Source organism: Callospermophilus lateralis, chromosome 3 (assembly GCF_048772815.1).
Source record: "Callospermophilus lateralis isolate mCalLat2 chromosome 3, mCalLat2.hap1, whole genome shotgun sequence".
NCBI lineage: Eukaryota > Metazoa > Chordata > Mammalia > Rodentia > Sciuridae > Callospermophilus > Callospermophilus lateralis.
In genome coordinates this window covers 129,527,348-129,541,374 of record NC_135307.1, presented here as the reverse complement: position 1 = coordinate 129,541,374, position 14,027 = coordinate 129,527,348, and the positions used below count along the sequence as shown (strand labels likewise).

The 14,027-nt window shown below is 39.3% G+C and overlaps 1 protein-coding gene across 1 annotated transcript; it reads right to left on the bottom strand.

Moving 5' to 3' along the window:
* Positions 1–228: 228 nt before the first annotated feature.
* Cfap161 (cilia and flagella associated protein 161) lies at positions 229–12,246 on the bottom strand. Its single transcript, XM_076848749.2, has 7 exons — positions 12,178–12,246; positions 11,316–11,405; positions 10,589–10,824; positions 9,463–9,547; positions 3,245–3,403; positions 783–856; positions 229–424 (listed from the first exon to the last, which is right to left on the bottom strand). The coding sequence occupies exons 1-7, from the start codon at positions 12,244–12,246 to the stop codon at positions 229–231; spliced, it is 909 nt and encodes a 302-aa protein (XP_076704864.2).
* Positions 12,247–14,027: the final 1,781 nt, after the last annotated feature.

Sequence of the window (14,027 nt, the reverse complement as noted above, 5' to 3'; positions counted from 1 at the left end):
GACTAGCACTTGTCATATTCAAATGCCACTCATTTTTCAGAGCTAGTTTTTAAATGTCCTAGACCCCTACTACTAATTCAATAATCCTAACATAGTCTTTATTTTAATATAGTATTCAGAGAGTTCTGTTTCTAAAATCAGTTTGAGGCATGACAAAGATTGCCAATTTATTTTAAAGCTACACTGGATAAGCACAGGGTCCAAGAGAGCAGGTGTATGCCTGACATGTCACTGGGTGTCAAGGCCCATGGCCTGCTCCATGGCTTGGGTGTCTTTTGCTGGTGGTTTGGGCAGGTCCAGCATGGTGGAAAAGTCATTCCTAGGATTCCCAGTAACCAAAATCCAATGGTTCTTTGGTTTTTCAACTTTGTGTGAATCCAGATGTGTGTGAGCTGCAACTTCAACTTCTTTTCCAAAATAGGTCCTAAAGCAAGAAAAGATTAATTCTGGTTGGAAATCAAGTAACTACTTTCAATAGGATTTCATTTCATCTCAAAGCACCAAATAAAGCAGACTACTACACACAAAGCCCTTGGGATATCTAAGATGTGGCCTGTTTGCAGGAAGTTTTCACCCTGTTTAGGTGAGGATTAGGCAGGTCATGTCTGTTATAGCTAAAATGCTGCAGGAAAGGATTTAAATAAAAGGGGCTCCAATAAGATTTTCACACCATCAGAGTTCTGTGTGGCAACATTTCATCATCAAAGGACTTTTTTGTGTGTGTCTTTATTTGTATTCACGAGCCCCTTATGTGACATTTGCTGTACCCTGCAATACAATACCTTAAGAAAAGATTGCGGTGGACTGCCAGTGCCCGATTCGTGTAATGGTGATAGATGACAATTTTTTCATTTGCCTTTAGATAAAAAATAAAAAAAATAAATTGTGCTATTAGCATCCTGAATTAAGGTCTCCATTTTTCTATATGCAAAAATTTAGATTATACATATTTCAATTTAGTATATGTATATAATAAATATGTATGGAATATTATGGTAGATATCCATATGACAGAATAATTATTCAAAATCATAATATGGATCTTTGACAACATGAAATATGGCCAATGGTGTTATTAAGTATAAAAAAAATCATGATGTTCTAGCTTATAAAAAAAATTACCTATACCTATATACAGAAAAATAAATAGTAAATAATAGTAATCATCTGTGGAAAGTGGAACTATTACTAGTAATTTGCATATCTTGGTGTGCTTTTCTGACTTCATAAGTGAACATATATTGTCTTTATAATGAGAAAAAAATAAATATTACTTTAAAAGCCTAACTCACGTAAGCTAAATGTGTCAGAAAGAGAAAAGCAGCTCCTGGAATCCAGAAGCTGACCCTCCTCTCAACTGTGGTTGGTGTTCTCCTAGATAACAGACTGATTTTAAGGAATGTCCACATTAGACAAGGCAACTCTGTGACCATGCTGGGTCAAGACAAGATCAAAACCATTCTGTAGTCATGACTGAAGACAGGCAAAACAAGAGCATTGTCCAGATCACAAAATCCCAAACATCCCGCCCTCCTGCTACCATGAATGACCACTGTCTCTTTACCAATGTCAGTTTCAGTTTTGCCTTTGTCTGCCCTTCTAGAGGTTAGAGATGCTGATGGGCCAATAATGGGGTCCCTTTGCTTCCTGACAGCCTCCAATCCAGTGCAAAGTCTCACTTCGTGGAACTCTCCCCAAAATACCCAACCGAAGTCCCATTCTATATGCATCTTTCCCAACACCTCCTTACTGAGGCGCCCCACTTTCCCCAAGGTGTGCATTCTCCTTCATCCCAACAAGCAATATACCCAGTTTGCTCCACTACAGGTGCTCCTGATGGCCTCTGGCCAGAGGGTGGTGGCCTGTGCAAGGTAGCCTGGAGAGGTCTGGGGTTCCTGTTTTGCAGATGTGTCACCATGACTAAGTGAGGTTAAGAGACCTGCCTCAGGCCATAAGGTGAGTTATCAGTGGTGCAAAGAGCTCCTGTGCTGGGGCCACTGCTCCTTCTGGAACATAACAACCATCAAGGCCACAATGAATACTTGCCAGTGCATTCTGTAAGCCAGGCACTTTTCATGCAAATGGATCTTTTAGAAGTCTTCACAAAACCTCCTAAGGTGAATATCATTAATGTCCCTATGTACAGATAAAGAACGGAGGCACTGACAGCTTAAATGGTGGACATGAAACACAATTCCTAGGAAAGCAAAACTTGGCAAAGAATGACTGAGGACGAGAAATTTGTCAAGCCTGTTTCACTGTGAATCCTGGGAGGAGGACACTTGTGAAGCTGGGTCCACACAGCAAAGCTCCAGAGAGACAGGCACTCTGTGTGGAACAGATTCCAAGTAATGTCTACCTGTGGCCACTTCCTGGACAGGGAGCAGCAGCCATGGATGGACAATCTGTAAATTCTTTCTGCTAAGGCCATACTCTCCCAGTGACTCTAACAAGCCTATGAGTAGCAAAGCCAAAAGTGAAGTCTATGCCACTAACACCTGCTGCCCAACAGCACCTTACCTCGGGCTCCAGTCCCACAGGGTCCAAGACTTATAAAATGTCCCCCACTGACAAGAAGAATGATATTCTTTGCAGGACTACTATGTGGCCCATTTGGTTGCCCTGCTCTCTCCTTTAACTCCCTGAGACTTCCCAGTCTCTTTAGCAATGAGAATGCAACCAAATATTGTAAAGGAAGCAGGGTCATAATTCTTGTGATCTCACTCTAGACTTCTCAATCTATCTTAAGAACAGGGCCTTGGATTCAGTGTTTTTTTGTTTTGTTTTGTTTTGTTGTTGTTGTTGTTGTTGTTGTTTTTGTTTTTGGCACTGGGGTTGCTTTACCACTAAGCTCCAGCCCCAGTCCTTTTATGTTTTATTTTGAGACAGGGTCTCACTAAGTTGCTGAGGCTGGCCTTGAACTTGTGATCCTCTAGGCTTAGCCTCCTAAGTCACAGGGATGACTGGTGTACATCACTCTGCCTGGCTAATCTTTACTGTTTTGTAAAAAGCTCTTTAGAGATGCTATCCTGCAGTCAGGGTTGAGAAACACTAATGCAGGATGCTGCCACAGAAAAACACTAGTGCCTTCTAACTTTGAACTAAAATTAAAGAAAAAGAGAGAGCAAGTTATTTAAGCTAGGGAAAATCTCTGTTCTACAGACAGGAGCAAGTGGCGGCATTGTTGTACTCATGCCGTAGCCTCACATCCTGGAAATCTGTGCCCTCCCTACCATGCACTCACCTGGATGGGGAAGCCTTCAAACTCCAGGCGCAGCTGTGGGTCGAGGAAGGAAGCCTGCCAGCAGTTCAGGTGGGAGACCTCATCTGTCAGGTATACCTCCTGGAGCCAAGATTTCTTAGATGACTTCAGAAGGGTCCTGTGGTCACTGGATAAATATAACTGGAAATGACAGCAGACACATGAAACAAAGTCATTGCTCCTGAAAAAGCATTCAACAGGCTGAATGGCAAGAATGTTCCAAAGTAGTTTTATTATTGTTATTTGTTTAGAAATTTGTTTTTTGTTTGTCTGGAATTTGTTTTTTGTTTGTTTGTTTGTTTGTTTGTTTTATACTGGCAACGGAACCCAGGACATTCCACCACTGAGTTACATCCCCAGCCCTTTTAATTTAATTAATTAATTTATTTTTTAATTTTGAGAAAGGGTCTTACAAAATTACCCAGGCTACCCTTGAACTTGCAATCCTCTAACCTCAACCTCTGGAGGAGCTGGGATTATAGGAGTGCACTACTGTACTGAGCTTCAGAAGCAGTTTTTAAAATCCTGTTCTATCTGATTATATGAGAAAGCATGATTTTCCTCTTCTTTGGACATGCCATCTTGGAATGTGGAAACCAACACACACACACACACACACACACACACACACACACACAGAGTCAACTCAAACTACTTCTCATTTCTTTGAATACCAAACCTAGGTCAATTATTTATTATAAATAATGCTGCATCAAACTTGATGCATGAAGTACCCTGCAGGCCAACATCATCACAGCTGATATCCATTTGGGAGTTTTCAACATGCCCTGTGCCCTTCTGGAATTTGTGTTAGTGCTGAGAATTCGTGTCAGCTTAGTGGCAGCCAGCAACCTTGCTAGAAACCACTCATCCTGCTGAAATGTCCAAAATGTTAGTTCCATGTGAGCTCTTTACTGGTTTACCTTCTGCCTGGATGTGGAGTTAGTTTCTGCATCTTTGATGGGATTTTAATAGGGCTTTCTACATAAAATCCCGTACAGTGGGGCATTATGGGGAAGATAGAAATGAGTTATTATCTTCAATGATTTCTCTACCTAGCAAGAGAAGGAGAAGCAATATAGATAAGGGATGCAGCTTGCTGTGGTTTGGGTATTAAAGATGCTCCTAAGGCCCATGTGTTAAAGGCATGTTTCCCAGGGTGGTTCTTTTGGGAAATGGTGGAGCCTTTGAAAGGTAAGGACTTGAGGGAGTCCCTTAGCTCATTGGGGATGTTCTGAAAAGAGGATTATGGAACCCTAACTCCTCTCTGTCCTTCTTTGCTCCCTGGCTCATGCCATAAGCAGTTTTGCTCAGCCATGAGTTGCCACCACGATGTGCTGCCTCACCACAGACGCAAAGCAACGATGGGTCCAACTGATCATAGACGGGAAAAGTCAAAATGGAGCTTTACTCTTTCTACATTGATTATCTCTAGGATTTTGTTACAGTGATGTGAAGCTAACACAACTAACAGTAAGGAAAGAGTTATCTAGCAGAGCTGCAGGCAATGTGCTGTGTGAGGGCAGAGGAAGCACAGTGCTCTCCTGGGGGCTGCAGAAAGGCTCTGAGGAGAAGCAGAGTGCTGGGGAGCCAGAGAGGGGGAACACAAGCAGGGAGGGCAGGGGCATCTCATTGGGAACTTCAAATGCCTTAATGAGCACCTGGAACCTCCTTCTGAGGGCAGTGGGGAGCCTTGCTGGCCTTTCAATGAGGTGACCAGACATGATGAGCTTTTTTTTTTTTTTTTAAGAGAGAGTGAGAGAGAGAGAGAGAACTGTAATATTTATTTTTTTTAGTTATCGGCGGATACAACATCTTTGTCTGTATGTGGTGCTGAGGATCGAACCCGGGCCACACGCATGCCAGGTTAGCGCGCTACCACTTGAGCCACATCCCCAGCCCCCATGATGAGATTTTAAAGTATTCATCTGACTGCAGCCTACCTACAATGGTCTAAGTCCAGATGGACTGAAGTGGGCAAACACTGTAGGCTTGGATGGAGGTTCAAAGTGGGAATGAGAGGACAGGCCAAAGAAAAAGCAGTGGAATGTGACACTTAGCAGGACATAGGTGGGAAAGGGACATGAACCCAAAACACACCACAAACTTGAGCCCTAGAAAACAGGACAGTGGTGCCATTCAGAGCAGCACAAAACCATGACTTGAAATGGGGAAGAATGTCTGTCTCAAACCACAAACTGCTGTATTTGTGTAAAGAAAAACAGTGATAAATCAGGAACCAACCTACAAGGCCATTATTGTTAGATTTTTTTTTTTTATGAACGCCCTGGAAATGCTTGCTAATTCAAAGATAGAAAACAGAAATTGGAGGTCTGAGAATTTGGGAAGAGAGAAAATTGTCACTTTTTGTGGATGAAATTGTTGTCTACCTAAAAATATACCAGAATCAACTGAAAAACCATTTGAATGAATGAGTAATTTCATCAAAGGTGAATGTAAAAATTGATGGTTTTCTTATATTTTATAAGAAAAAATATTTTTCATGCTATCAAATGTTATTTCCTTATATTATCAAAAGGACTTCCTTAGAATGCTATCCAAAAATATAAGATGACAAGGAGAACCTTTAAGATCAGTGTCAAACCCATGTGAAAAAAGCCATAAAACCTTACTGAGAGACAGAAAATTTTACTAAGAGAATAAATGGAGAGACCCCTCAGAAGAGCTACTGAATATGTAAATGTTCTGATGTTACAATGTCAATCAAAACATGAGGTAAGTTATTCCTGCAAGGGCTAACAGCCTTGATGAAAATAATTATTACATTTAACTGAAAGAATAATTTCTAATGTAATTTGGACAAAGAAATGTAATCAGAGATAGTTATGAGCTGTCCAAGTATATTATAAAGCTGTAGTAATTAAGATACTCTAGTCCTAGAATAAAAATAGACAACTAGAGTCCAATGGATCAAAATAGAAAGCTCAGAAACAATGTGTAGTACACATAATAATTGAGTATGTGCTAAGGGAAGCATCATGTGTTGATAGAGAAAAGAATAATCAAGAGATAACAGATATGATTGTATGAATAGTCACAGGGGAAAATTTAGATACTCCCATAAAACCTTTTATCAATAGAAATCCCAAGTGGATCAAAGAATAAATTTAAACAAGACTCAAACTGTAAACATCTAGAATTAAATTTTTTGTTGTTGTTGTTGTGCAAGGAATTGAACCAGGGCCTTGCACATGCTAGACAAGTGCTACACCACTGAGCTACACCCACAGCCCCAGATTCTTCCTATAGAATCTCTAAACAGACTAAACCTTAAAACCAATGGGAAAAAAAATCAAAGGAAAACATTGATTGATTTTACTCAAAAACATAGTATATAAAGCCAAGCAGCACATGGGAGAAAATATTAGCAAGAAATATGAAAAATATATGAAGAAGCAGATATATAAACCCAAATCAATATATAGGCAAAGAACATAATTCAAAAAAGAGAGAAAGGAAAGAAGAAAGTAATGAAAAGCAGGAAGATATAAATGGAAGAGGAAGGAGAGAAAACAAAACTGAAAACATAGGGAAATTAATGCACTGCAATATTTACCTATCATTTTTCTTCTCATTTTGTTTGTTCATCAAAGTAGTAAAGATTATAATTATGATATTTGTTATGACTTGGATATGGGGCATCCCCCAAAAGCTCCTGTGATACTGCAGGAATGTTCTGAGGTGAAATGATTACATTGTGAGAGCCTGACCTAATCAGTCCATCCTAGTTTGAATGGAATGACTGGGTGTTAACTGTGAGTAGGTGGGGCATGGCTGGAGGGGGCGTGGGTCTCTGGGGGCATGTTCTGGAAGAGAGGATCTTCCTTCAACCCTTCACTCCAATCCCTTCTCCCCTCTCTGTCTGCTTCTTGGCCACCATGAGGTGAACAGTGTTCCTCCACCATGCCCTTCCGCCATGATGTTCTGCCTCACTTTGGACCCTAAGCAATGGAGTCAGCCCACAATGAACTAAAACTCTAAAACCATGAACCAAAATAAACTTTTCCTCTTCCAAATTGGTCTTGTCAAGTATTTTGGACACAACAACACAAAGCTAACACAGTATTTAATGCAATTAATAGCTTTCTTATTTACTGCTTTTGAGAATACAAATTGGTAGAACTAATTACAAAAATAAATTATTATATGTATCAATAATTTTGAAATTATTCATATTTGTTTTCTCAGTAATTCCATGTCCCTCCCCCCAAAAATATCTATACAAAAAAGAGAATTCCTGATTTGGGATTGGGTGAAAGAAGTTTTAAGCATTTATAAGCAGATATACACTGAAACTTTACATATAATAGGAAAATATGAACACCAAACTCAACTGCCCAGAAGTAGAATAAAAAGTAGCAAACTTTGATACTTCCACACAATTATATATCTTGCACTCATTCAATATGATGGTCATGAAGAGCTTTGAGAAATGTTCTTTAAAAAAAAATCTAGCTATGTATTCATTATGGTCACATCTAACTTTTATAAAAGAATATATAATCAGGCACAGTAATACTGCCTACAACCCCAACAACTTGGGAGACTGAAGCAGGAGTATTGAAAGTTAGAGGCCTGCCTGGGAAACTTAGTGAGACCATGTCTCAAAAAATAAAGAGCTCTGGTGGAGCTCATGACAGAACACCAATGAGGAGTTCAATCCCCAGTACTGGGGGGGTGGTGGGGGAAGTAAATAAATACAAATAAGTAAATAAATAATATTTAGAAAATTACAAATAAAATAAGTCAGATGTTAGGGATGATAATCTCTGTATAGACAATGGTGATTTAATCTTCTATCTTAACAATTTAATTTCTACATTTAAAATCATGCTTCATGGGACTAGGGGAACAGCTCAGTGGTAAAGTGCTTGACTAACATTATAAAAGCCCTGGGTTTGATCCCCAGCACCACACAAAATTGAAATAAAATAAAAATAAAATCAAGCTGCACCTTGCTATCTATGGTGCACAACATCTTGGCAGTTTTTTCTTAATAATACCTAATAATAATAATAATAACAAAACAACAACAATGCTATATCACACAATAATGGAATCTTCAATTTTAATGAGAAATTTTATATAGTCCCAGCCTTGCCGGTTACTAGCTGGGTGACTTGAGCCAAAATGATTTAACCTTTCTGTGCCTTGGTTTCTTTTTCTTTTTAATTTTTCTGTAGTTGTAGATGGACAGAATGCCTTTATTTTATTTGTTTATTTTTTTATGTGGTGCTGAGGTCAGAACCCAGTGCCTCATGCATGCTAGGCAAGTGCTCTGCCACTTAGCTATAGCCCAAGCCCCTGTACCTCAGTTTCCCCACTAGCAAAATAGGGGGGAAAAACTCCCTACTTTATATATTCCCATGAAGAATTAAACTAGTTAATGCATGTGAAGCATTTACAACACTGAATGTTATGCAGTATGACAAGTATAATACTCCTCATTTTATAGAGAAGCAGATTCAAGAGGTTAACTGACTTATTCAAATTCCTATCACAAATTCCTATTGAATTCCTGTAACTGGAACTCAAACTAAAATTTACCTGATTTTATTATACTCTTAATCCCCAGGGTAAAGTTCCCTGACTTATGCAAATTTAAGTATCCAAATATTGTCCTTCTCCCTTGTTAAACAAAAGTTTGAAAGAAAAAGTTGTTCAATAGAACCAGGTCTAACTACTGTCCTACCTACTTAAAAGCAGGAGTATCACAGAGTCCAGAAGTTTAAGGCCAGCCTGGGTATATAATGAGTCCCTGCCTCTTAAATAACAAATGGACAAAAGAGTTGTCAGATAATATACGTCGCTAGCATCAGTGACATTTGGCAGGTGTCAGATGATTATTAGTTAATCCAATCATTTGACTTGCTGGTAGAAATTGTATAAACTTTGGGGTTTTTTGCCAATTGTATTACTAAAGTATTTCCCTTCCTTCCTTTAGCTTTTAGAGGTCTGTGGCAATTTTTTTGTTTGTTTGTTTGTTTTGTTTTTGTTCATTTTTCCAAAGTTAGAAGAAAGAATTGGCCCAAAACTACCAGTGAAAACTGCAGGATGAAACCAAAACATAGTCAGAGATGTAGCCTCCATCTGTAGAGTTCTCTGCCCTCCTCAGGAGGTAGTTATTGGACCATTTTTAAAAAATGATCCAAAGAAGACAAGCCAAGTTGAAGACTCACCATTTTGTTTTCAAATCCTCCTGTTATTCCAAGGTAAAAGTCCTGTCCATATCTAAGGACTTGACCGGTGGCATCTTTGCCTGCACTGTCAGGGGAGAATAAGAACAATATAACTATCCAGATTAGGATCAGTCTACAGATCTACTTTTTGCTTACACAATTTTGTTTATAATATATTTTCTTGATAATCTATAGTCACATTCTATAACTGAATTAGATAATTATATAAAAGGTCTGTTGTTGGGGGGTAAAATCTAGCTGCCATGTTTTTCCTTGCCTGCACCATAGCCAGGATGCAGAGCATCCCCACTTTGGAAGCCTTTGGCTGGAGTGGCCCAAGCACATTATGCTAATGTACACTAAGAAATTCTGGTCAAATGCATTGACATTTTTGGAGGTAACCAAGGTAGCACATTCATAGATATTATTAATATAATCTTTTCTCTTAAAATGCAGGATGTACATTTTAATGGACATTTAATTTTTAAAGAGCAAATTCCATCTACCACCAACTTGTATTAAACTAATTTTTGTTGTAAAAATAACAACATTAAGAATGACAAAATCACTCAGATGAATTCAAAGTTCCTATGTTATTAGAAAGCTTTAAAAAATCAAAGGGAGACCAGTAGAGGAAAGGGACCAGAAGGAAGAAGGGAGTGGGGGCGGGGAGAGGCAGGGGAGTACAGGGGTGTAATATTGGCCTAATTATATTGTTATATTATGTGCATGTGTGAATATATAACAACAAATTCCATCATTATGTACAACTATAATGTACCAATAAAAAATATGGAAAGAGGAAAAAAGATAAAAAAAAATAAAAGTTCCTATCAAAAGAACAAAAGAAAACTTCACTTTGCATCAAGCAGAATGCAAATTTAATTCCCTGGCTCCAATAATTATGAAGCAAACATTTTGAAATGAGCCCAAGTTACAAATCATCCTGCTAAGTTAAAAATGATTGTAAAGGCTAATAATTTTTAAGGTTAAGCCAGCATGATGAGACCACGGAAAACATTCACATATTTTGCCTCCTGCCAGCATTGCTGCCATCCCAGGGCATCCTTAAGCTACAAGTGAAAAACAGACACTATGGTAAAACTGAAAATCAAATCATCTCTACCTCAAAATGGTAAAAGTGTTTCTGCCAACTGGGATCCTGGTTGTAGTTGCACTCAGGCCACAGGGCACCTCTAATTCATCATACAAGTGAGTTGAGATTTCATCTGGAGTCATGCAAAGGCTCAGGTCCCCACACTGAAACAAACCAGCTTCTTCCTTCTCAGGATAGTTGGGATTTAAAAGCATCACTTTGTCTCCATAATGAATATATCCATCTTCAGATATGGAAAGCTGCATCTACAATTTTAATAAGAATTTGTCAAAAAAAAAAAAAAAAACAGACAATTCCTGAACAGCCAGGGCCATGGCCATTCCCAGGTGTACCCTCTTTCCTTCTCAGACTAGCACCCACATGGATTCCCTCAAATCCTGAGTTTTCTTCCATTCCCTTCTACTTTGCCAATGCCAAATTCCCAATAATCCCAAATAATGCCAGACAAAGCCAGCGAAAAATCAAATGTGTCAACTCCATTATTAATTTAACTTTCATTGAGAATTTCCTGAGCAACACGATGTATTTTAATTATTATTAATATATTGATTTCTTTATTTGGAAAATGCAAGTAAACGTAATGAAGAGCAGACTTCCTTTATGTTTCTAAAATGTTAAGGAATTTTAAGCACTGTGACTTTTACCTGGAAAAAAAAAATGGAATTTTTTCTTGCTTAACGTATACTCACACTTAATTCGACAAAATTTTGAAAACAATGTTGGAATTTTAAATTACCGGTCTCAAAAGATTCTTTTTCAGCCTTCTGTTTCTCTGAATGAGAAGTTTCCCCTTCTCTCTCTTGTCTAAAAAGTCTTTCATGTACTCCTGATTAAGGAGAAAAAGAATCAATTCCAAAGTATGGACAACAGCCCTAAATAGAACAGTGGTGGCTTTTAAGTCAGAAGAATCTCAAGTAGAAAGAGCGAACTGTGAGAACAGAAAAGGAAATGTGAGCATAATAGAGTGGTGGGAAAATGTTTTAGCATTACTTTAATACTTTATGTCACTGGAGAATGTTTAGAAAAGGGAGAAAGACGCAAAGCGGTAATTATTCCAGCCAGCCACAATCGAGAGTAGAACCTGGAGGCTCTCTCGCCCCTTCTGAGGTCCCCCCGGATTGTAGGATGGGGACGGAAAGCCCGCCCCTCCCCCAGAGGTTTGTTAAGAGGGACGTTTGAGAACGCGAGGCAATGAATACACGGTGAGTAAAGGGGATATTTCCGTGGTCCCTCCGGAAGGCCTGGGCCATCAGGCTAAGGGGAGGAAAGGGACAGTAATTCCATTTAGAGGTTCCTGCTTGCCTGTCTGCAGCCTCAGACTTTAGCTACCAAGGGCCCAGGAGAGTTTAGTGGAACTCTGACCTAAGAGGGGGGCACAGGGGAAGAGCAAGGCACCCGAGTTTATAAGGGGCGTCAGGTTGCTTAGAGTAGAAGCCCCAAGAGCCCTGGGCTTGCAGGACAGTCCAGAAGGTGGGTTGGCGGGTATTTGGTGTGTGCTGGGGGGAGAGTGGAGGCTGGGGTGCTGGAAGCCAGAGTTGAGGCCGGACTTTGGGCTGGGTTCGGGAGTTCCAGTCCACACCTGGCCACGCCCTCCATACCTCCTCCAGGTAGATGTCCTCGTTCCAGTTTCCCATCCGCACTCGTGGGCAGTACAGATTCTGCGCCATCGTCCCTGCAGTCCAGGGAACAGACCCCCTGACGGGCACTGGAGCGTTAGCGTGCCCGTCGCCATGACGACCCAGCCGCGGGCGATTGGTCCAGGTTAGCGTAATGCTGGCCAATGAGTGGCTGAACAGAAGTGCGTCTCCCGCGCCTGGAGCCTAGGAGTAGGTAGGTGGATCCAGCGGCAAGCCGAGCTGTCACCTGCTACCCCACCCTCTTCCACGATTTTGATTAATTAATTGCAAAGAGAGGGAAACTCAAGCCAACTAACAAACCTGATTGTCCTAAGTGTTCCCTAGAGGAAAATTTAAACTTTCTCTTTTTTATCAGAATCAAAACGAAACATGCTATAAAAGTAGAGCTCCTTGGCTTATTGAACCACCAGAGAGCTTTTAAATGGAAGTATAACTTGCTTGCAGGTTATTTTTCTTATCGTTATTATGAGCAGCAGTTTTGCTTTAATCCTAAAACAATGTCAATAGACATTTGAAAATGAAACTAATATAGAAGGAGGGGGATTATTCAAAATTTCATATCCTTTTATGTAAGAAATATACTATATTAACATATTTTGATTTAAAGATTTCTTATGTAAATTCATACTTTCATGGACTTTATAGCATTCCTTCCTCCACCAATGTCCAAGTGAAATGACAAGCCTGTGATTTGTAAGCATTCTGGATACAACTGGAATATACTGTAGCCAACATTTTTTTAACAAGGTATTTTGAGTAGGAAAGATAAACAAGTTACCTGGGACTGGATGTTAATTGAGTACATTAAGTAATTCTGTATTTAGTGTCTCTTAATAAGGATAAAAATGGAAGACACAGGAACCTTCCCTCCTTTCCGCAAAGCCCAGTCTAAAAGAGAAAATAGTTCATGAAAACAAATGATTTCAGGAAGACTGTAATAAGTGTAATTAAAGAAGTGGTGATGAAGGGCCATGGAAGTTTAAGGAAGGGTCATTTCTGCAGAAGGGGATTGTGGGATGCAAATTGTATGACCTTTGGGTGATGTGGGGAGAGGTTGGTGCTTTGGAGCTTGACTTTGGATGAATTTGAGCTGGCAGGCTGCAACCCTGGATACAAATAGGAACATCTTCACTTATGAATCCACTAGTTCTGTCATTATATCACGTCATCCTATGTCAGATAACAGATTGTGAACAGCATCTGATGAGTTAAGAAACTGAAATTCAAAGAAGTTAGCAGCTTTTCTAAGTTCAAAATAATAATCATGTCCCACACAATGATGTTTTGGTCAACAACTGACCTCATGTATGACTCTTGCTCCATACATTATAATGGAGCTGAAAAATTGCTTTAGGCTAGAGTAACATGTTTAATGCATTATTCACCTGTTTGTGGTGATGCTGGTGTAAAAAACTCTAGTGAGCTGCCAGACCAATAAAAGTACAGTACATATAGTTCATACAGTATAACACATAGTTATAATAGTTGATAATGACAATAAATGACTATTACTGCTATATTTGCTATATTATACTTTTTTCATTATTTTAGAGTACAGTCTTACTTATTAAAAAGGTATACTATCAAACAGTTTGCCAGTTACTCTAGCAGCAGCTTTATCCGTCTTGTGTATTTGACATCTCTCAATTGCATTGTTTTCTCTCGAGCTTGATTTGATCTCGTATTTTGTTCATCATGGCCCCTAAGCATGAAAAATGTGTTGCTAATGTTGCAAGTAAGAGACCATGTCAAGTGATTGACCTGGAAACAAATTAAAAATGATTAAAGGCTACAGCATTGGAAAATCAGTG